The following is a 24,861-nucleotide window of genomic DNA, read 5'->3' on the forward strand; positions in this document are numbered from 1 at the left end:
ACTAATTACCCCAGACAACTCTCCCTCTCTCTGCACCCCAGTCAAATCTGTTTTCCAATATCGATTGTCTTATGGTCAGAAATGGTAAACCAATACTTTTACTCTCTGTATTGTAATACACGGTTTTGAAAAGCAGGTGCATATGTTACTGGGATGTGGTAATGTGTAATCTGATTGAAGTACTATAATGCTTTATTGTTGATTTCCCCCTGTGTATCTCTTTGTAAGTCAAGACTAGGGTAACAGGAACTAGGTTTTCCCCTGAGCTTTCAAAGAGTGATTTCTAAGCTTTTTTCAAAAGTATTCCCCTTTCTACCTAAGCTATCATATGCATTAAGCCATTATATGCTATTATACTATCATTTTCTGTGCACTGACTATAGATAAGAGCAACAGCTAAATGAATAAATATACAATAAGAGCATCAGTGAGGTCTGATGTGATTTCCAGGCCAGGCAGACTAAACTAATGCAGATCCTGCCTGGTGCCTGGTGCTGTGAGTACAGGATGTGAACCACATGCTCTATCTGATGATGATTAGGCTGTGCTCCTGGATTACCCTGTCTGTCACACCACTCAACTCCTGCACCATCGAGCCTCTGTTTCATCTTCAAGTGTCTTCTGCTGCCTGCACCGGGCTGCGAGTACCCTCGGAGTGTGTGTGTGATTACTTTTGGAGTACATATTTGCGTGCGTGCGTGTGCACGTCTGTGTCTTCCTTCCCTGTCTCTGTGCACAGCTGTTCCATACCTTCACCTCTTCATCCTTCTTTTCCCTCACCTCAGGGTGCATACAAAGCTGAACCAGACAAAATAATCTTTCCCTCCATCTCTGTTTAGCCTTTAGCATATCTTTCTCTTTTCATCTCTCGGCTTCCCTACCCTGCCTCCTCCGCTCTCTTCCATTCTTTATCTCCCGCTCTCTCCTGTTTTGCTTTCTCTTTTTCTCTCCATCCTTTCTTATACACTTTCCTTCCGCTCTTTCTCTTTTGCATTTTCTTCCTCATCTCTATCTCCCTACCACACCTCTCTCTCATACACTCCCTCTCTCCTCTCTGTCTGATGGATCACCTTCCCCTCCCGTTGAACTCCTCTGATAATCCAGGGGAAGCAGTAAGACTTCATCCATCAGCAACGCTGACAGAGCCGCAAGCTGGTGCAGTCTGCCATACCACCACTCTGTCTGTAACGTGTGCGTGTGTTTGTGTGTGTGTGTTTGTGTGTGTGTTTGATGTGTTTGCTTGTGCTCTTTGTAGCAGAACGACTTGGCTGACATGTTATGAACATGCGCGTATATGCATGTGTGAGTGAATTAACTCAAGGCTCCTGTACGGATTGTTGTTTTGAGGGTGAAATTTCAACGACTGGATAATGTCATCATGGTAATCAAATTTCAACATAGACAAATCTTGTATAAAATATGTTGAATTTGTACCTTTAAAACAACGTCATACTTTTACTCCCCAATTTCGTGGTATCCAATTGGTAGTTACAGTCTTGTCTCATCGCTGCAACTCCCATACGGACTCGGGAGAGGCAAATGTCTAAAGCCATGCGTCCTCCGAAACACAACCCAGCCAAGCCACACTGCTTCTTGACACAATGCCTGCTTAAGCGCACCAATGTGTCAGAAGAAACACCGCACACCTGGCGACCGTGTCAGCGTGCATTGCGCCCGCCCCGCCACAGGAGTCACTCGGGCGCGATGGGACAAGAACATCCCTGCTGACCAAACCCTCCCCTAACCCGGATGACGCTGGGCCAATTGTGCGCCCCGTGGGTCTCCCGGTCACGGCCGGCTGCAACATAGCCTGGACTCAAACCAGGATCTCTAGTGGCACAGCGATGCAGTGTCTTAGACCACTGCGCCACTCAGGAGGCCCCAGATTTTCAATGTTATGTCCGCTATCAGAAGAAACAAACAATAGGCTGGGCAGCACCTCCTACTGGAGAATTGATCAATCTACAGCTACCTTTTGGTCTCCCATCAATGGTTTTAACCGAGCCCAGCCCTGCACAGCTAGGATATTTGTCACTGACTATTGAGTACCACAGTATGAGTCATAATACCCATAAGACCTAGCGTTTCGTGTAGGCTTACCCTGGCATGACGTTATCATAACCGCGCAAATATCTCTCGGACAAGGTAACTTTTATCACTATATTCGCCTGTAATGACCCCTTAAAAATGAAATGCTAATTAGCCGTTAATGTTGCTATCATACAGAACTGCACATCCTGACACTAACTTAGACATACTGTAATCACTCAAGGCAGGGTGGGAAAAACCTCCACATTTTTCTATGCAAACTCATCAACAAGTAGCAAGTAACCTAGAAAGTAGATTTTTGTTTCTTGTGTAAATAATTAATATTGCGTATTTCTCGCCTGCATTCTTATTTAGCATTTTTTTAATTACCCTGGCCTTTGTAGCTAACTACCCAACCTTAGGTCTCTCCGTCAATCAGAAGCAAGGATGGTTCTGTGCTATGTACCGGACTGTAACCACTACTACGATAACCACATGTGCATTTGATTGTTTTCTGACCTTTATTAGCAAGTGGCGTCGCTGGAGCTGTGTGAGTGGCGCAGCATTCTAAGACACTGCGTCTCAGTTCTAGAGGCGTCACTACAGACCCTGGTTCGATTCCAGGCTGTATCACAACAGGTCGTGATTGGGAGCCATAGGGCGGCACACATTTGGCCCAGCGTCGTTCAGGTTAGGGTTTGGCCGGAGTAGGCCGTCATTGTAAATAAGAATTTGTTCTTAACTGACTTGCCAAGTTAAATAAAGGTTGTACATCCGGCGCCGACAGAGATGGCCGCCTCGCTTCGCGTTCCTAGGAAACTATGCAGTATTTCGCTTTTTTATGTGTTATTTCTTACATTGTTACCCCAGGAAATCTTTGGTTTTATTACATACAGTCGGGAGGAACTATTGGATATAAGAGCAACGCCAACTCACCAACATTACAACCAGGAATACGACCTTCCCGAAGCGGATACTCTGTTTGGCCCACCACCCAGGACAATGGATCGGATCCCAGCCAGCGACCCAAAACAACAGCGGAGCGGAGAAGGGGCAGACGGAGCGGTTTTCTGGTCAGGCTCCGTAGATGGGCACATCGCGCTCCGCTCCCGAGCATACTACTCGCCAATGTCCAGTCTCTTGACAACAAGGTAGACGAAATCTGAGCAAGGGTTGCCTTCCAGAGAGACATCAGAGACTGTAACGTTCTTTGTTTCACGGAAACATGGCTCACTCGAGACACGCTATCGGAGTCGGTACAGCCGCCTGGTTTCTTCACGCATCGCGCCGACAGAAACAAGCATCTCTCTGGTAAGAAGAAGGGCGGGGGTGTATGCCTTATGATTAACGAGACGTGATGTGATCATAACAACATACAGGAACTCAAGTCCTATTGTTCACCTGACTTAGAATTTCTCACAATCAAATGCCGACCGCATTATCTACCAAGAGAATTCTCTTCGATCATAATCACAGTCGTGTATATTCCCCCCCAAGCAGACACATCGACGGCCCTGAACGAACTTCATTTGACTATGTAAACTGGAAACCACATATCCTGAGGCTGCATTTATTGTAGCTGGGGATTTTAACAGGGGTAATCTGAGAGCAAGGCTCCCTAAATTTTATCAGCATGTCGATTGCGCAACCCGGGCTGGCAAAACCCTGGATCATTGTTATTCTAACTTCCGCGATGCATATAAGGCCCTACCCCGCCCTCCTTTCGGAAAAGCTGACCACGACCATTTTGTTGCTCCCAGCCTATAGACAAAAACTAAAACAGGAAGCACCCGTGCTCAGGTCTGTTCAACGCTGGTCCGACCAATCGGATTCCACGCTTCAAGATCGCTTCGATCACGTGGACTGGGATATGTTCCGGATAGCGTCGAACAACAACATTGATGAATACGCTGATTCGGTGAGCGAGTTTATTAGCAAGTGCAACGGTGATGTTGTACCCACAGCGTCTATTAAAACATTCCCCAACCAGAAACCGTGGATTAATGGCAGCATTCGCGCAAAACTGAAAGCGCGAACCACTGCTTTTAATCAGGGCAAGGTGACCGGAAACATGACCGAATACAAACAGTGTAGCTATTCCCTCCACAAGGCAATCAAACAAGCTAAGCGTCAGTATAGAGACAAAGTAGAGTCGCAATTCAACGGCTCAGACACGAGAGGTATGTGGCAGGGTCTACAGCCCCATCGCGGACCACGATGTCTTGCTCCCAGACAAACTAAACAACTTCTTTGCTCGCTTAGAGGACAATACAGTGCCACTGACATGGCCCGCTATCAAAACCTGTGGGCTCTCCTTCACTGCAGCCAATGTGAGTAAAACATTTAAACGTGTTAACCCTCACAAGGCTGCAGGCCCAGACGGCATCCCCAGCCGCGTCCTCAGAGCATGCGCAGACCAGCTGGCTGGTGTGTTTACGGACATATCCAATCAATCCTTATCCCAGTCTGCTGTTCCCACATGCTTCAAGAGGACCACCATTGTTCCTGTTCCCAAGAAAGCTAAGGTAACTGAGCTAAATGACTACCGCCCCGTAGCACTCACTTCCGTCATCATGAAGTGCTTTGAGAGACTAGTCAAGGACCATATCACCTCCACCCTACCTGACACCCTAGACCCACTCCAATTTGCTACCTGCCCTCCAGGACACCTACACCACTCGATGTCACAGGAAGGCCAAAAAGATCATCAAGGACAACAACCACCCGAGCCACTGCCTGTTCACTCCGCTATCATCCAGAAGGCGAGGTCAGTACAGGTGCATCAAAGCGGGGACCGAGAGACTGAAAAACAGCTTCTATCTCAAGGCCATCACTAACATTGAGTGGCTGCTGCCAACTTACTGACTCAACTCTAGCCACTTTAATAATGGAAAAAGTTACGTATTAAATGTATCACTAGCCACTTTAAACAATGCCACTTTATATAATGTTTACATACCCTACATTACTCATCTCATATGTATATACTGTACTCTATACCATCTATCTTGCCTATGCCGTTCGGCCATCACTCATCTATATATTTATATGTACATATTCTTATTCATTCCTTTAGTCATTCTTTTTCACGTGGTGACATGCAAGCTAATGCCAAACCCACTGGCTCCAGGTCATCTACAAGACCCTGCTAGGTAAAGTCCCCCCTTATCTCCGCTCACTGGTCACCATAGCAGCACCCACCTGTAGCACGCGCTCCAGCAGGTATATCTCTCTGGTCACCCCCAAAGCCAATTCCTCCTTTGGCCGTCTCTCATTCCAGTTCTCTGCTGCCAATGACTGGAACGAACTACAAAAATCTCTGAAACTGGAAACACTTATCTCCCTCACTAGCTTTAAGCACCAGCTGTCAGAGCAGCTCACAGATCACTGCACCTGTACATAGCCCATCTATAATCTAGCCCAAACAACCTCCTCTTCCCCTACTGTATTTATTTATTTTATTTTGCTCCTTTGCACCCCATTATCTCTATTTCTACTTTGCACTTTCTTCTACTACAAATCTACCATTTCAGTGTTTTACTTGCTATATTGTATTTACTTTGCCGCCATGGACTTTTTTGCCTTTACCTCCCTTATCTCACCTCATTTGCTCACATCGTACATAGACTTATTTTTCTACTGTATTATTGACTGTATATTTGTTTTATTCCATGTGTAACTGTGTTGTTGTATGTGGTCGAACTGCTTTGCTTTATCTTGGCCAGGTTGCAATTGTAAATGAGAACTTGTTCTCAACTTGCCTACCTGGTTAAATAAAGGTGAAATAAATAAATAAAATAAATAAAAATAAATAAAATGTTAGCCCTCCAGCCAGGGCAGGGATATAGCTAGCTAAATATTCCCTGGTGGGCTAGCTAGTTAGGCACTTTGGTAGCTAACGTTGCACCGTATATCATCGTGGTGCAGTCAAACTTTCCTGACAGGAGGTGACATGCCAGCGAATGTGCCTAACGTTAGTGATTAGCGCAAACTAGCTCAAGTTAAATATTCCTGCCATGGTGGACTAGCTAGCATGTCACCATCTGTGGGGTCTGGGGAAATGTTGGACTACACAAACGATGAACTAACGTAATTAGGAAGCTATACTTTAGCTAAATATCCCTGCCCTGGTGTGCTAACATTAGCTAGCATGTCGTCACATGGAAAATGTGTGACTACATGAACGGTGAGCTACCGTTAACTAGCTGGCTAGCTACATCACATAGGACTTGTGGGCCCAATGTTTTCCCATACAAAACACAAACGGTTTTGTTCCACAAGTACATCTGTTGTACATCAAATGATCTGTGAAGCCAGTTAGCTATACATGTCAGCAGGGATGGAAATTAAGCTAGTCCGAGGCTAGTACTTTTCAGACTGGGCTAGTAGACAATGTGCCAAACTAGCCTGACAGCAGTGAAATAGCTAGTAGAAAATGGGCCAAAGTAGCCTGTCACAGCAGTGAAATAGCTAGTAGAAAATGGGCCAAAGTAGCCTGTCACAGCAGTGAAATAGCTAGTAGAAAATGGGCCAAAGTAGCCTGTCACAGCAGTGAAATAGCTAGTAGAAAATGGGCCAAAGTAGCCTGTCACAGCAGTGAAATAGCTAGTAGAAAATGGGCCTTTACAAACATCGCATGCCACAGATTTAGGACCTGGATGTTACCATGGCTAGTAGAAATCGTGGTCTGCTGGCCAGTGCCCGAAATCCTAATGTTCCATCGCTGCATGTCAGTCCCTTTCAGATGATCCCCCTATCACTGTTGGTCCTCCTCAGTGGCCTCACAGCTGAGGGTTTTAACTTTCCTCTTGAGAATTAGAATCAGAAGTACAGTCATATCACAATACTTCACCTCTTTGGGCAAATAGTACCCTACACTGTCCTGATCATCTAGTTGAGCATTCCAGATAATTCCTCCATCCCAGCAGAAATGTCCCATACACATAGTAGGATTTTAGATGTGCAGATAAACCAAAGCCCAGTCTATTTTACCATTACTATAGTCTGTGGGTTATGGTATTTTAATATAGATGTTACCATTTTAGTTATCAACTTGGCTACCTAGTAAAAGTAACTTTTTTGTCTTTCAGATGGACAGACCAAAAACACAGTGACAACACTTTGGTCTGCAGCTTCCATTTTCCGGTGGGAAAGAGAAATGGCCCTGTATTTCCAAGAAAAGGTAGCTCATCCACCAAGGCAGAAGAGGATGATCCAGACTTTTGACTGGGAAACAAGAACAAACAATGAGGCATGAGGATTGGGTGTTGAGGGACCACTTGTCACATTGTCCAATGTGGGTTTGTGTTATGATAAACAATGCATTTTCTGTCCAGATAAAGATGTTGATACGGCATTGTAAAAGACCCACCACTGACCAAATGTCTCATTGTTTCCCAGTCCAATAGGAGTGCATCCCTCAGACCATCCGGTTCATGGACATCCTGTGCCAGTGTGATCCGAAACTACAGCAGATCAAGCCTGTGGACGGACAGGTCAGTAACTCATCACATATGATACCATATTGAGTAAAACAATGAATTTGTATATGCATAGACATTTTGACTTTATGTCCCCTTTTCCCCATGTTTTAGACATGAGGCGTGACATGCGGAACATCAGGCTCACCCCACGAGAAGCAGTGCATGATCAACGCCACCCTCAGCAAGGCAATTTGCTGGAAGTGATGTACTCTCTCTCTCTCACTCTGGGGGGAAGACTTATACATTCCCACTGTGCCCATGATAAAATGCAATGTGAATGGTGTTGTACTACTGAATGAAACTCTTAGGAGATGCACTCAAATTTAACTTACTTTGACTACATTACTTTAGTTGGCTGCTTTGAGCAAAACTTGAATGTAATATAACCTATTGTTTGTGTATGATCTGTATTCATTGTTCACTTGTTTTCAACAATGTTTGGTCCAAGCACCTGGGCCTTCAGCAAGACACAAGGGCTACGAAATCATTTGTACATCACAGATACAAATTCCCACTGTGCCCATGATAAAGGTTAAATACATTACTTTAGCTGGCTGCTTTGAACAACATTTGTATGTAATATAACTAGGGCTGTCATACATTTTTTTTAAAATCATGATTAATTGCATTCAAATCTGTAGTTAATCGCGATTAATAATTAATAGTTTTTTCAAATTTGTTCCTAAATATAGAAACAGTGTATTGAGTTATAGGCATGTAGGGACTGAAACACAAAAAATATGGGAGAGGAGGGAGAGGAGAGGATGAGGAAGAGTTAGTTAGGTAACTCTTTTCCCATTATACAACCATTCATGCACGCAAACATACGCACGCACACACACACACACACACACACACACACACACACACACACACACACACACACACACACACACACACACACACACACACACACACACACACACACACACACACACACACACACACACACACTGTTACAGCTTCAGCAATTAAAAATTATTGTTCTCCCAATTACTGATTGGAGGGTTGGCTATAACAAAAATAACTGGCTCTATGGATGCAAAGAACAAAGAGCATAAACCTATCCAAAAATGTCATGAATTCCACAGAACATAAACCTGTGACCATACACTTCAGTCATCCTTCTTTTTCTTTTCACTGAGCCAGGTGTTCCGTGTTTCACCACTAGGTTTTATGAGTATTAGGACGCATCCACTGTGGCGGGCTATTACCAATGTGGTATCGTGAGAATGATTGTTCAGAGATCTTCACCTAAAAACTAAATAGATTCACTGTTGCTATCGAAGTCATTCCAAGGGTAGGTTGAACAGAGCAAATGAAATGTGGCCATACTTTATCAATCCTCAACGATGCCATTTAGGCCTATATATCATTTGCAAAGTCATCAGTAATTGTTTGAATTCAACCCATAATTCAACTATTACTGAAGAAAAATATAAATGTAACATGTAAAATGACGGTCCCATTTTTCATGAGCCTGAAATAAAAATTCCCAGAAATGTTCCATACGCACAAAAAACTTTTTCTCTGAAATTTGATGCACAAATTTGTTTACATCCCTGTTAAAACTTCTTATGGCTGGAATCCCATTAGCGGGATCGATATGACAACAGCCAGTGAAAGTGCAGGGCGCCAAATTCAAAACAACAAAAATCTCAGAATTAAAATTCCTCAAACATACAAGTATTATACACCATTTTAAAGCTTTACTTCTTGTTAATCCAGCCACAGTGTCTGATTTCAAAAAGGCTTTACGGCGAAAGCATACCATATGATTATGTTAGGTCAGCGCCTATACACAAAAAAACACAGCCATTTTCCAGCCAAAGAGAGGAGTCACAAAAAGCAGAAATAGAGATAAAATTAATCACTAACCTTTGATGATCTTCATCAGATGGCACTCATAGGACTTCATGTTACACAATACATGTATGTTTTGTTTGATAAAGTTCATATTTATATCCAAAAATCGCAGTTTACATTGGCGCGTTATGTTCAGTAATGTTTTGCCTCCAAAACATCTGGTGATTTTGCAGAGAGCCACATCAATTTACAGAAATACTCATCATAAATGTTGATGAAAATACAAGTGTTATGCATGGAACTTTAGATAAACTTCTCCTTAATGCAACCGCTGTGTCAGATTTCAAAAAAGCTTTACCGAAAAAGCACACCATGCAATAATCTGAGTACGGCGCTCAGACACAAAAACATGCCATACAATATATCCGCCATGTTGGAGTCAACAATAGTCAGAAATAGCATTATAAATATTCACTTACCTTTGATGATCTTCATCAGAATGCACTCCCAGGAATCCCAGTTCCACAATAAATGTTTGTTTTGTTCGATAAAGTCCATCCTTTATGTCCAAATACCTCCTTTTTGTTTGCGCGTTCAGTTCACAAATCCAAATTCACGACGCGCAGGTCAGACGAAAACTCTAAACATTCCATTACAGTTCTTAGAAACATGTCAAACGATGTATAGAATCAATCTTTAGGATGTTTTTATCATAAATCTGCAATAAAGTTTCAACCGGAGAAATCCTTTGTCTTCAGAAATGCAATGGAACTGAGCTACCTCTCACGTGAGCGCGCATGGCTGAGGCTCATGCCCTGCTGGCAGTCCTCTCACTCAATGAGCTCGTATTCTCCCCCACTTCACAGTAGAAGCCTCAAACAAGGTTCTAAAGACTGTTGACATCTAGTGGAGCCGTAGGAAGTGCAAAATTACCCCACAGACACTGTAGTTTGGATAGGCAATTACTTGAAAAATTACAAACCACTCCCAGGTTGGATTTTTTTCTCAGGTTTTTGCAGTTTTGTCACACAACACAATGCCACAGATGTCTCAAGTTTTGAGGGAGTGTGCAATTGGCATGCTGACTGCAAGAATGTCCAACAGAGCTGTTGTATGTCTGTCTGTAATAAAGCCATTTTGTTGGGAAAAAATGCATTCTGATTGGCTGAGCCTGGCTCCCCAGTGGGTGGACCTGGCTCCCAAGTAAATAATCATTTGTTCTTAACTGACTTGCCTAGTTAAATGAAGGTTAAATAAAATAAAATACATTTAAAAGTGGGTGGGCCAATGCCCTCCCAGGTCTACCCATGGCTGAGCCCCTGCCCAGTCATATGAAGTCCAGAGATGAGGGCCTGATGAATTTATTTTAATTTACTGATTTCCTTCTATGAACTGTAACCCAGTAAAATATTTAAAATTGTTGCATGTTGCATTTATATTTTTGCTCAGTGTAAAAAAAGACGATACAAAAGGCCTAGGGTTTCAAGCTCTGGTTGATTTAAAATGTAATGATATTTAGTGATATTGAATTGTCAATGCAACCAAATATCAACATTTTAAGGAGATGTAGTAATAATAACAATAATATATGCCATTTAGCAGACGCTTTTATCTAAAGCGACTTATCTTCTGCTTGGATAGTTCCATCTGTGCCACTGATTTAGTCTGCCTTTAATTCCAATTTGTCTGCAAATTCATAATTGCTATGTTGGATTCACGTCTCCAGCTCAAGTAAAAATCAAAGTTAAAGAATAGGACTGTACAGGTGTGCCAAGCTTGTAGCGTCATACCCAAGAAGGCTCGAGGCTGTAATCGCTGTAAAAGGATAAGAGCGTCTGCTAAATGACGTAGATGGAAAAAAAATGTAAATATGCAGTTACTGTAAAGTACCTTGACACCTAGCGAACAGCACTGCATGACCTCAATCCATTATTATAAACTGGGTGGTTCCAGCCCTGAATGCTGATTTTCTGACAGCCATGGTATATCAGACCGTATACCACGGGTATGACAAAACATTTATTTTTACTTCTCTGATCTTTGGTAACCAGTTTATAATAGCAATAAGGCAACTTGAGGGTTTGTTGTATATGGCCAATGTGGCCAATGTATCCAGGCACAGCGCGTTGTGTCGTGCATAAGAACAGCCCTTAGCCGTGGTATATTGGCCATATACCACACCCCCTCGTGCCTTATTGCTTAATTGGACCTCTTAATCTCTCTGCATTAATTTCAGTATAACAGCATGTTGTTATTATGCGTTCATATTCCCAGGCAGTCATGTCAGCCAGAGCGTCTTCAAGCCAGGGTTCATCTCTCTTCCCACTGTGTTTGGTCCTAAATGGAGCAGTAAGCCGGGCCTCATTTAGCTCTCCATGGGGCAAAGCCATTTCCTTCTCCATCCTCCTCCTCGCCTCATCTTTTTCCCATCAAAATAACAACAGCCCAAAATATCCAAACCACAGTAGTCAGTAAAGAACCCTTTGTCATCAGAACACTGCAAGCACCATCAAGTGGTGGAGATGTAATATTGCATGTTCTGCATAATTCTAGAAATTGCCACAAATAACCACAAATGGCTATTGATGTGGATGGGGAAAACAAAGAGTAGGCTACTTCAATGCAAATTGTGTACAAATTGACCAATTATGTAGATAGGAAAGTCAATGAGCGGACAAAGACAGTGGAGTGGAGCTGCTTGTGACCTCATGCACAAGGAGAACAGACTCTTTCAAATCAGAAATGATTAAGGATATACAATGTGACATGACTAGAACACACACTTGGTCCATTAGAACTGATCTGGAAAAACGCTAGGCCCTTGTAAGACCTGACCAGGAAATACTCTAGGTCCTTATAAGAGCCTATAACTAGGGCCCAGAGTTTTCCTGGCCATAATGACTGCTAACATGCAGGTATGTAGGCTACAGTATGAGTCAGTACATACCTCAAGGCCAACAGCTACCTGACATGATGGCAGCTTCTAATGATTATAATCAAGTCATTTTGACTGTCAGGATCATCACTATATGATTCATTGCACTTAGTAAATGGAAACTATCAGGGACCTCAATGGAATTGCTGGTATTTTTATAGAAATGCACGTCAGTTATGTCACAAGTGAACTATCTGAGAGTATTGAAACATTTGTTTGAACATGATGTAAGTGTTCGTGCATTTGAGTGTTGATTGAATAGTTAATTTGTGCGGTGCTTGTGCATGTGTGAGGTTGAACAATGTGCATGTACAGTTGAAGTCGGAAGTGTACATACACTTAGGTTGGAGTCATTAAAATGAGTTTTTCAACCACTCCACAAATTTCTTGTTAACAAACTAAAGTTTTGGCAAGTCGGTTAGGACATCTACTTTGTGCATGACACAAGTCATTTTTCCAACAATTGTTTACAGACAGATTATTTCACTTATAATTCACTGTATCACAATTCCAGTGGGTCAGAAGTTTACATGCACTAAGTTGACTGTGCCTTTAAACAGCTTGGAACGTTCCAGAAAATGATGTCATGGCTTTAGAAGCTTCTGATAGGGTAATTGACATAATTTGAGTCAATTGGACGTGTACCTGTGGATGTATTTCAAGGCCTACCTTCAAACTCAGTGCCTCTTTGCTTGACATCATGGGAAAATCAAAAGAAATCAGCCAAGACCTTAGAAAATAATTGTAGATCATAAGTCTGGTTCAACCTTGGGAGCAATTTCCAAACACCTGAAGGTACCACGTTCATCTGTACAAACAATAGTACGCAAGGATAAATACCATGGGACCACGCAGCCGTCATTTCGCTCAGAAAGGAGACGCGATTAGTCTCCTAGAGATTAACGTACTTTGGTGCAAAAAGTGCAAAAAAATCCCAGAACAACGGCAAAGGACCTTGTGAAGATGCTGGAGGAAACAGGTACAAAGTATCTATATCCACAGTAAAACGATCCTATATCGACATAACCTGAAAGGCTGCTCAGCAAGGAAGAAGCCACTGCTCCTAAACCGTAATAAAAAAGCTAGACTACGGTTTGCAACTGCACATGGGGACAAATATCGTACTTTTGGAGAAATGTCCTCTGGTCTGATGAAACACAAATACAACTTTTTGGCCATAATGACCATCATTATGTTAGGAGGAAAAAGGGGGAGGCTTGCAAGCCGAAGAACCCCATCCCAACTGTGAAGCACGGGGGTGGCAGCATCATGTTGTGGGGGTGCTTTGCTGCAGGAGGGACTGGTGCACTTCACAAAATCGATAGCATCATGAGGTAGGAAAATGATGTGGATATATTGGTCGCAAATGGCTTATGGGTCTTCCAAATGGACAATGACCCCAAGCATACTTCCAAAGTTGTGGAAAAATGGCTTAAGGACAACAAAATCAAGGTATTGGAGTAGCCATCACAAAGCCCTGACCTCAATCCCATAGAACATTTGTGGGCAGAACTGAAAAAGTGTGTGCGAGCAAGGAGGCCTACAAACCTGACTCAGTTACACCAGCTCTGTCAGGAGGAATGGGCCAAAATTCACCCAACTTATTGTGGGAAGCGTGTGGAAGGCTACCTGAAACGTTTGACCCAAGTTAACCAATTGAAAGGCAATGCTACCAAATACTGAGTGTATGTAAACATCTGACCCACTGGGAATGTGATGAAAGAAATAAAAACAGAAATAAATCATTCTCTCTACTATTATTCTGACATTTCACATTCTAAAAATAAAGTGGTGATCATAACTGACCTAAGACAGGGAATTTTTACTAGGTTTACATGTCAGGAATTGTGAAAAACTGAGATTGGCCAAGGTGTATGTAAACTTCCGACTTCAACTGTATATGAGTGATGGAAACTCAGAAGAGAAACACATAGTTATGTAATTGCAGGTTCCACTGTTCCCCCGTCACTAAACTCCTCCTCTGTGTGTGTGTGTGTGTGTGTGTGTGTGTGTGTGTGTGTGTGTGTGTGTGTGTGTGTGTGTGTGTGTGTGTGTGTGTGTGTGTGTGTGTGTGTGTGTGTGTGTGTGTGTGTGTGTGTATGATTGCGTATGTTTGCGTGCGTGAATAGTTGTATAGTGGGAAAAGAGTTACCTTCCTCACTCTCTCCTCTTCCTCTCTCTCCTCCAACTACACCCCTAATTCTGCGTTTCCTTTGAGTTTCCACATTTCTCATTGACAGTTCAGAAGGCTAGAATTAGTAAGTGCACCATTACTGTGAAGAGTGGTGAAAACCAGATGCGTGGTGGGAGGGATTCCAGCACCATCAGAAATGTCACATTGTTTTTTATATCTATCTGTGAACATTCTGTATAGGGATTCAAACAATTTAAATATGTTTTTAGAATACTGTATTATGATGAAGAAAATAATTAAGTTGAATATTCATTTCTATATATTAGATGCTTGGTACTGTTTCTCTATCTGTTGGCGTTCGTACCTGGAAGGTCTGTTATAGTGGTACTAATGGACACAGATAATAGTTCAATGTCTCCCCTTGGTGGTAAATGTTTGCTCTTCAATTATTCTCATTATGTACTAACATACTCAAATCAAACTTTATCTGTCACCTGCCGAATACAACAGGTGTAGACCTTACTGTGAAATGCTTAGTTACAAGCCCTTAATCAACAATGCAGTTCAAGAAATAGAGTCAAGAAAATATTTACAAAATAAACTAAAGTAAAACAAAATAACAATAACGAGGCTATATACAGGGGGTATCGAGTCAATGTGCGGGGGTACAGGTTAGTCGAGATAATTTGTACATGTAGGTAGGTGTAAAGTGACGATGCATAGACAATAAACAGCGAGTAGCAGCAGTGTAAAAACAAAGGGGTGGGGGGTCAATGTAAATAATCTGGGTGGCCATTTGATTAATTGTTCAGCAGTCTTATGGCTTGGGGGTAGAAGCTGTTAAGGAGCCTTTTGGACCTAGACTTGGCACTCCGATGTCGTTTGCCGTGCGGTAGCAGAGAGAACTGTCTACTTGGGTGGCTGGAGTCTTTGACCATTTTTGGTGCCTTCTAAATTATTAAGGTCCTGGATGGCAGGAAGCTTGGCCCCGGTGATGTACTGAGCTGTACACAATACCCTCTGTAGCGCCTTACGGTTAGATGCCCAGCAGTTGCCATACCAGGTGGGGATGCAACCAGTCAGGATGCTCTCGATGGTGCAGCTGTAGAACTTTTTGAGGATCTGGGGACCCATGCCAAATATTTTCAGTCTCCTGAGGGGGAAAAGGCGTTGTCGTGCCCTCTTTATTGGTGTGTTTGGATCATGATAGTTTGTTGGTAATGTGGACACCAAGGAATTTGAAACTCTCGACCCGCTCCACTACAGAGTGACTCTGAACTTACAATGGCTAGCCCCAAGTCGTTATATATTTTTTTCTTGTGCATTTTGCTATTTGCCTCATGACTCTTGCATGCTTTGTTGACTATGAAGTTTCTTGTTTAGCCAACCGTGGGACAGACTGTTTGTCCCCACACTCGGGACTCTCTATTGGTTACACAGACTCTTGGCCTACCATTCTACTCTAACCACCTCTCGCCGGCTTTGCATTTATGTTACCTGATGAAATTGCTGTACAGTATGATCTTGTTGCCATCTAATGCACATTCAAATGTCATAAATCAACACTGCAGAGGTCTCCCTGTCCTCTCCCGTGCATTGATTGTATTACTGTTGATGATATCTGGAAATGTGCATGTACACCCTGGCCCATCTACTGTTGCTAGCCCCAATTCTGACTTGTGCTCTGATATCTGCTTCACTGTGTTCTGCTCTCGTAAAAGCCTGGGTTTTCTGCACGTTAACACTAGAAGCTTATTACCTAAAATGGATCAATTGAAAGTGTAGGTTCACAGCTCCAATCCAGTTGTGTTGTTCATTACTGAGACTTGGTTAAGGAATAGTGTTTTGAATACTGATGTTAACCTTTCTGGTTATAGCCTTTTTCGGCAAGACAGATCTTCCAAAGGTGCGGGAGTCCGTCCTCAAACAATTTGATTTGCTGGTTTTAAGCATTAAACTTTCAAATAGCTCTTTGTTGACTGTTGCTGGGTGTTATCATCCTCCATCAGCACCGGCCTGTACCCTACCTGCCCTAAGCTCTCTCCTGGCCCCTTACACTAAGTCTGAATTTGTCCTGCTAGGTGACCTAAACTGGGACATGCTTAAACCACCTAACCAGGTCCTAAAGCAATGGGACTCCCTGAAACAAATACTCAGTCTGGTGTTTTCTGATCACCTTAGTGATCACTGTTTTACAGCCTGTGTGCGTAATGGCTGCTCGGTGAAACGACCTGTCCTGATTTGTCATAGACGCTTGGTAAAAAACTTTAATGAGCAAGCCTTCCTTCATGACCTGGGCTCTGTAAATTGGTATAGAATCAGCTTGATCCCCTCTGTCCAAGATGCTTGGACCTTCTTTTTTGATATTTTCTGTGGTATTGTTAACAAACACGCCCCCATAAAGAAAATGATCATTAAAAACAGGTTCAGCCCCTGGTTCGAATGTGATCTTGCAGAGTTACTCCACCTCAAGAATTGCATTTGGCGAAGAGCTCAGCACACGCATACTCAGGCTGACTGGCTCTCGTTCAGCAAATGAGAAATAACTGCACTCAGGTTATCCGGAAGGCCAATGTTAGTTACTTTAAGGAGCAGTTCTCTCTCTGTGGGTCTAACCCCAAGAAGTTCTGAAAAACAGTTAAAGACCTGAAGAATAAACCCTCCTCCTCACAGCTGCCCATGTCCTTTAAAGTTGATGATGTGGTTGTTACTGACAAGAAGCACATGGCTGAGCTCTTTAATCACCACTTCATTAAGTCAGGATTCCTATTTGACTCAGCCATGCCTCCTTGCACGTCCAACATTTCCTCATCTCCCACCCCGAATGCTCCTCCCTCTTTTTCCACTGCCCCAGTACAAAGTTTCTCCCTGCAGACGGGACTGAGTCAAGTTAAGGGAGCCAGCCTGGTGCGCTTCTGGAGTGGGGACCCTCGCCACCGACCCCGGACTGGGGACCCTCGCAGTGGGCCCCGGACAGGCGGGCAACTCCGGCAGCTCCGGACTGGAGGGCGACTCCGGCAGCTCCGGACTGGAGGGCGACTCCGGCAGCTCCGGACTGGCGGGCGACTCCGGCAGCTCCGGACTGGCAGGCAACTCTGGCAGCTCCGGACTGGCGGGCGACTCTGGCAGCTCCGGACTGGCGGGTGACTCTGGCAGCTCCGGACAGGCGGGCGACTCTGGCAGCTCCGGACAGGCGGGCGACTCTGGCAGCTCCGGACAGGCGGGCGACTCTGGCACAGGACGCACCAGGCTGGGGAGACATGCGGGAGGCCTGGCTCTGGGTGCAGGCACAGGACTCACCAGACTGGGGAGACATGCAGGAGGCCTGGCTCTGGGAGCAGGCACAGGATTCACCAGGCTGGAGAGACATGCAGGAGGCCTGGCTCTAGGAGCAGGCACAGGACTCACCAGACTGGGGAGACATGCAGGAGGCCTGGCTCTGGGAGCAGGCACAGGATAGACCGGGTCCTGGAGACGCACTGGAGGTCTGGAGCACACGGCCTGCACAACCCATCCTGGCTGAGTTGTCACTGTAGCCCGGCACGGGCGGCGCGCGGGCACAGGGCGAACTGGGCTGTGCTGGGGAATGATGGCTGCCGTGCGTAGAGCAGGCGCAGGGTAGGTTGGACCTAGGAGACGCACTGGTGGCCAGATGTGCTGCGCCGGCGCACTTCTCCCTGGCTGAGTGCCAACTCTAGCACGGCAACGCTGAGGAGCCTGTATCGACCGCACCGGGCTATAGCTGCGCACTGCTGACACAGTGCGTAACTCAGCATAACAGGGTGCTTGCTTGATCCTTCGCTCTCCATAATAAGCACGGGGAGTTGGCTCAGGTCTCCAACCTGACTTTCCCCAACTCCCCGTGTGCCCCCCCAAAAAACATTTTGGGGGCTGCCTCTCAGGCTCCTGTAGCTCCCTTAACTTGTCCTCCCAGAATCGACGTTCCGACTTCCATGTCCATCCTTCTACCCGGTGCTCCAATCCACGCTGCTTGGTCTTCTTTTGGTGGGGGGTGCTGTAATGGCCGTTGCAGGGAGTAGACCAAGGCGCAGCGTGTTGAGTGCTCATCATGTATATATTGTACTGAGAACACATAAACAAAGAAACAAAAACCGACAGCCAAACAGTTCTGTCCGGTTTGCAACACTAAATAGAAATTAACCACCCACAAAACCCAAAGGAAAACAGGCTGCCTAAGTATGACTCCCAATCAGAGACAACGATATCCAGCTGTCCCTGATTGAGAACCATACCCGGCCAAAACAAAGAAATACAAAACATAGAAAAAATGACATAGAATGTCCACCCTAGTCACACCCTGGCCTAACCAAAATAGAGAACAAAAAACTTCTCTATGGCCAGGGCGTGACACATTCTTGTGGGCCGGCTAAGGAGTATTGGTGTCTCTGAGGGGTCTTTGGCCTGGTTTGCTAACTACCTCTCTCAAAGAGTGCAGTGTATAAAGTCAGAACATCTGCTGTCTCAGCCATTGCCTGTCACCAAGAATGTACCCCAAGGCTCGATCCTAGGCCCCACGCTCTTCTCAATTTACATCAACAGCATAGCTCAGACAGTAGGAAGCTCTCTCATCCATTTATATGCAGATGATACAGTCTTATACTCAGCTGGCCCCTCCACGGATTTTGTGTTAAACGCTTTACAACAAAGCTTTCTTTGTGTCCAACAAGCTCTCTGCCCTTAACCTTGTTCTTCACACCTCCAAAACAAAGTTCATGTGGTTTGGTAAGAAGAATGCCCCTCTCCCCACAGGTGTGATTACTACTAGCTTGAGGTAGTCACCTCATACATGTACTTGGGAGTTTGGCTAGACGGTACACTGTTCTTATCTCAGCACATAATAAAGCGGGCAGGTTTTGGAGCAGGTTTTTATCAAGGATATCTCTTTACTTTGCTCTGTTCATCTTTCCACTCAATCCTGACTAGTCTCCCAGTCCCTGCCTCTGAAAAACATCCCCACAGCATGATGCTGCCACCAGCATGCTTCACAGTAGGGATGGTGCCAGGTTTCCTCCAGACATGACGCTTGGCAGACAAAGAGTTCAATCTTGGTTGCATCAGAACAGAGTCCTGTTTTCATGGTCTGAGAGTCCTTTAGGTGCCTTTTGGCAAACTCCAAGCGGGCTGTCATGTGCCTTTTACTGAGGAGTGGCTTCCGTCTGGCCACTCTACAATAAAGGCCTGATTGGTGGAGTGCTGCAGAGGAACTCTGGAGCTCTGTCAGAGTGACCATCGGGTTCTTGGTCCCCTCCCTAACAAGGCTCTTCTTCCCCCATTGCTCAGTTTGGTCGGGCAGCCAGCTTTAGGAGAGTCTTGGTGGTTCCAAACTTCTTCCGTCTAAAAATTTTGGAGGCCACTGTGTTCTTGGGGACATTCAATGCTGCAGAAAAGTTTTGGTACCCTTCCCCAGATCGGTGTCTTGATACAATCCGGTCTCGGAGCTGTACGGACAATTCCTTATACCTCATGGCTTGGTTTTTGCTCTGACATGCACTATCAACTGTACGACCTTATATAGACAGGTGTGTGCCTTTCCAAATCATGTCCAATCAATAGATTTTACCACAGGTGGACTCCAATCAAGTTGTAGAAACATTAAGGATCATCAATGGAAACAGGATACACCAGAGGTCAATTTCGAGTCTCGTAGCAAAGGGTCTGAATACTTACTGTATATAAATAAGATAACTGTTTTTAATTTTTAATACATTAGCAAAAATGTCTAAAAAACGGTTTTCAGTTTGTCATTATTGGGTAGGGGCGTGGATCAGAAAACCAGTCAGTATCTTGTGTGACCACCATTTGCCTCATGCAGCACGACACATCTCCTTCGCATAGAGTAAAGCAGGTTGTTGATTGTGGAATTTTGTCCCACTCCTCTTTTCCCTCTTCTTTTCTCTACTTCCTTCAATACGGTGTCCGAGACCATAACGGGAGGCTACTGCCACGCGACTGGGTAAGTTAAGCCTCCTCAATATTTCTTTACTGAATTAAATATTAATACTACCTTTTTAAAGGTGTACCTGCATCTTTATTTCCCAAACTCAATTTAACACAATCAATTATTTTAAGTATATTTTAACACAGGCTTAACACTCAACACTGTAGTTTTTTAAACACTTTTAACATAGGCCTGTTGTTACCTCATATCCCATGGTGGTGGCAGTATCATGCTGTGGGGATGTTTTTCAGTGGCAGGGACTGGGAGATTAGTCAGGATCGAGGGAAAGATGAACAGAGCAAAGTACAGTGAGATCCTTGATGAAAACCTGCTCCAGAGCGCTCAGGACCTCAGACAGGGGCAAAGGTTCACCTTCCAACAGGACAACGACCCTAAGCACACAGCCAAGACAACGCAGGAGTGTCTTTGGGACAAGTCTCTGTATGCCCTTGAGTGGCTCAGCCAGAGTCCGGACTTGAACCCAATCGAATATCTCTGGAGGGACCTGAAAATATCTGTGCAGCGATGCTCCCAAACCAATCTGACAGAGATTGAGAAGATATTTAAAAAATAAAATAAATATTTCACCTTTATTTAACCAGCTAGGCTAGTTGAGAACAAGTTCTCATTTACAACTGTGACCTGGCCAAGATAAAGCAAAGCAGTTCGACACATACAACAACACAGAGTTACACATGGAATAAACAAACATACAGTCAATAATACAATACAAAAAGTGTATATACAGCGTGTGCAAATGAGGTAAGATAAGGGAGGTAATGCAATAAATAGGCCATGGTGGCGAAGTAATTACAATATATCAATTAAACACTGGAATGATAGATGTGCAGAAGATGAATGTGCAAGTAGAGATACTGGGGTGCAAAGGAGCAAGCGAAATAAATACAGTATGGGGATGAGGTAGTTGGATGGACTATTTACAGATGGGCTATGTACAGGTGCAGTGATCTTTGAGCTGCTCTGACAGCTGGTGCTTAAAGCTAGTGAGGGAGATATGAGTCTCCAGCCTCAGTGATCTTTTGCAGTTCGTTCCTGTCATTGGCAGCAGAGAACTGGAAGGAGAGGCGACCAAAGGAGGAATAGCCTTTGGGGGTGACCAGTGAGATATACCTGCTGGAGCACGTGCTACGGGTGGGTGCTGCTATGGTGACCAGTGAGCTGAGATAAGGCGGGGCTTTACCGAGCAAAGACTTATAGATGACCTAGAGCCAGTGGGTTTGGCGATGAGTATGAATCGAGGTCCAGCCAACGAGAGCGTACAGGTCGCAGTGGTAGGTAGTATATGGGGCTTTGGTGACAAAATGGATGGCACTGTGATAGACTGCATCCAATTTGTTGAGTAGAGTGTTGGAGGCTATTTTGTAAATGACATCGCCGAAGTCGAGGATCGGTAGGATGGTCAGTTTTACAAGGGTATGTTTGGCAGCATGAGTGAAGGATGCTTTGTTGTGAAATAGGAATCCGATTCTAGATTTAATTTTGGATTGGATATGCTTAATGTGAGTCTGGAAGGAGAGTTTACAGTCTAGCCAGACACCTAGGTATTTGTAGTTCTAAGTCAGAACCGTCCAGAGTAGTGATGCTGGACGGGCGGGCAGCAATCGGTTGAAGAGCATGCATTTAGTTTTACTTGCATTTAAGAGTAGTTGGAGGCCACGGAAGGAGAGTTGTATGGCATTGAAGCTCGTCTGGAGGTTAGTTAACACAGTGTCCAAAGAAGGGCCAGAAGTATACAGAATGATGTCGTCTGCGTAGAGGTGGATCAGAGAATCACCAGCAGCAAGAGCAACATCATTGATGAGAAGAGAGTCTGCCCGAGAATTGAACTCTGTGGCACCCCCATAGAGACTGCCAGAGGTCCGGACAACTTGCCCTCCGATTTGACACACTGAACTCTATCAGAGAAGTAGTTGGTGAACCAGGCGAGGCAATCATTTGAGAAACCAAGGCTGTTGAGTCTGCCGATAAGAATGTGGTGATTGACAGAGTCGAAAGCCTTAGCCAGGTCGATGAATACAGCTGCACAGTAATGTCTCTTATCGATGGCAGTTATGATATTGTTTAGGACCTTGAGCGTGGCTGAGGTGCACCCATGGCCAGCTCTGAAACCAGATTGCATAGCGGAGAAGGTACGGTGCGATTAGAAATGGTCGGTAATCTGTTTGTTAGCGTGGCTTTCCTTAGAACGGCAGGGTAGGATAGATATAGGTCTGTAGCAGTTTGGGTCTAGAGTGTCTCCCCCTTTGAAGAGGGGGATGATCGCGGCAGCTTCCAATCTTTGGGAATCTCAGACGATACGAAATAGAGGTTGAACAGGCTAGTAATAGGGGTTGCAACATTTTCGGCAGATAATTTTAGAAAGAGAGGATCCAGATTGTCTAGTCCAGCTGATTTGTATGGGTCCAGATTTTGCAGCTCTTTCAGAACATCAGCTATCTGGATTTGGGTGAAGGAGAAATGGGGGAGGCTTGGGCGAGTTGCTGTGGTGGGTGCAGGGCAGTTTACCAGGATAGGGGTAGCCAGGTGGAAAGCATGGCCAGCCATAGAAAAATGCTTATTGGAATTCTCAATTATAGTGGTGACAGTGTTTCCTAGCCTCAGTGCAGTGGGCAGCTGGGAGGAGGTGCTCTTATTCTCCATTACAGTGTCCCAGAACTTTTTTGAGTTTGTGCTACAGTATGCAAATTTCAGTTTGAAAAACCTAGCCTTAGCTTTCCTAACTGCCTGTGTATATTGCTTCCTAACTTCCCTGAAAAGTTGCATATCACGGGGGCTATTCGATTTTAATGTTTTTGTGCTGGTCAAGGGTAGTCAGGTCTGGAATGAACCAAGGGCTATATCTGTTCCTGGTTCAATTTTTTTTGAATGGGGCATGATTATTTAAGATGTTGAGGAAGGCACATTTAAAGAATAACCACGTATCCTCTACTGACAGGATGAGGTCAACATCCTTCCAGGATACCCGGGCCAGGTCGATTAGAAAGGCCTGCTCGCTGAAGTGTTTAGGGAGAGTTTGACAGTGATGAGGGGTGGTCGTTTGACCGCAGACCCATTATGGATGCAGGCAATGATCTGCAGAGACGAATGGGACAAATTCCTAAAATACAGGTGTGCCAGGCTTGTAGCGTCATACCCAAAAAGACTCTAGGCTGTAAGCGCTGCCTAAGGTGCTTCAACAAAGTACTGAGTAAAGGGTCTGAATACTTACGTAAATGTAATATCCGCTTTTTTTTATATAAATTTGCAAAAATGTCTAAAAACCTGTTTTTGCTTTGTCATTATGGGGTATTGTGTGTAGATTGATGAGAGGGGAAAAAAACATGTGCCTCCATCCTTTATTCCTCTCTGCCTCTGCACCAGCCTGCTCTCATAGACTAGACATAACATAGTTGTCACGACTTTTGCCGAAGTCGGCCCCTCTCCTTGTTCGGGCGGCGTTCGTCGGTCGACGTCACAGGCTTTCTAGTCACCACCGATCCATGTTTCCCTTTTCATTTTGTTTTGTCTTGATTACACACACCTGGTTTCAATTCCCTTATTATGTTCCTTATTTAACCCTCTGGCTTACCTTTCTGTTTTGTCCGTGATTGTTCGCTGTCAGTGGTTGTTGGAGGTGTTTCTCCTCACACTGTTGTTTCCTGTTGGAGATTTTGCTTGTTTTTTTTTGCGTAAACTAGACTGTTTTCACTCAAACCTGTGTCCTGCGCCTGACTCCGCTACGTCTCCAACCCAGTTCATTACAATAGTAAACTTAAATCCAGGACACTCAAATGAGTATGATATGTTACAGTTGGTATGGTTACATAAGACAGATGGTTACTAAAGGCAAAAACTAAAGGGTTTTTGGGTTGTTGGTCAGGCTGGGTGTATAACATGAACATCTAGCAACCCAAAGGTTGAGTACTTTTTAGCTACTTTGCAACTACTTAGCATGTTAGCTAACCCTTCCCCTAACCTTAATCCTTTTAGCTAACCCTTCCCCTAACCCTGTAACCTAACTCCTAAACTTAACCCTAGGTTAGCCACCTAGCTAGAATTCATAACATATCATACATTTTTCAAATTCGTAACATATTGTACATTTTGCTAATTCGTAACATATGAATTGTAATTCGCAACATATCATATGCAATTGGTGATGGACATCCATTAATACATACCATACAAAACATATCATAGTAAATTGAGTGTCTCGGATTTACATACAGAATAATATGAAATGTTGGCCGCACAGGTGTTTACCTACCACACACACAGGTGTTTACCTACCACACACACAGGTGTTTACCTACCACACACACAGGTGTTTACCTACCACACACAGGTGTTTACCTACCACACACACAGGTGTTTACCTACCACACACACAGGTGTTTACCTACCACACACACAGGTGTTTACCTACCACACACACAGGACACACACAGACATGCAGTTAGGAGTCCACAAACACATATGTATGCACATAAGGGTGCACATACACATATACGGTTCA

The 24,861-nt window shown here is 44.3% G+C and overlaps 1 protein-coding gene across 1 annotated transcript in view; it reads left to right on the plus strand.

The window, feature by feature from the left end:
- Nucleotides 1-7,463: 7,463 nt before the first annotated feature.
- Nucleotides 7,464-24,861, plus strand: part of LOC106583249 (heterogeneous nuclear ribonucleoprotein A2 homolog 1) — a 40,670-nt gene continuing 23,272 nt past the window's right edge. Inside the window, 1 exon segment of the mRNA XM_045705309.1 lies at nucleotides 7,464-7,523. Coding sequence (XP_045561265.1) covers nucleotides 7,464-7,523 — 60 coding nt within the window.

This window comes from Salmo salar, chromosome ssa22, assembly GCF_905237065.1.
Source record: "Salmo salar chromosome ssa22, Ssal_v3.1, whole genome shotgun sequence".
Classification (NCBI taxonomy): Eukaryota; Metazoa; Chordata; class Actinopteri; order Salmoniformes; family Salmonidae; genus Salmo; species Salmo salar.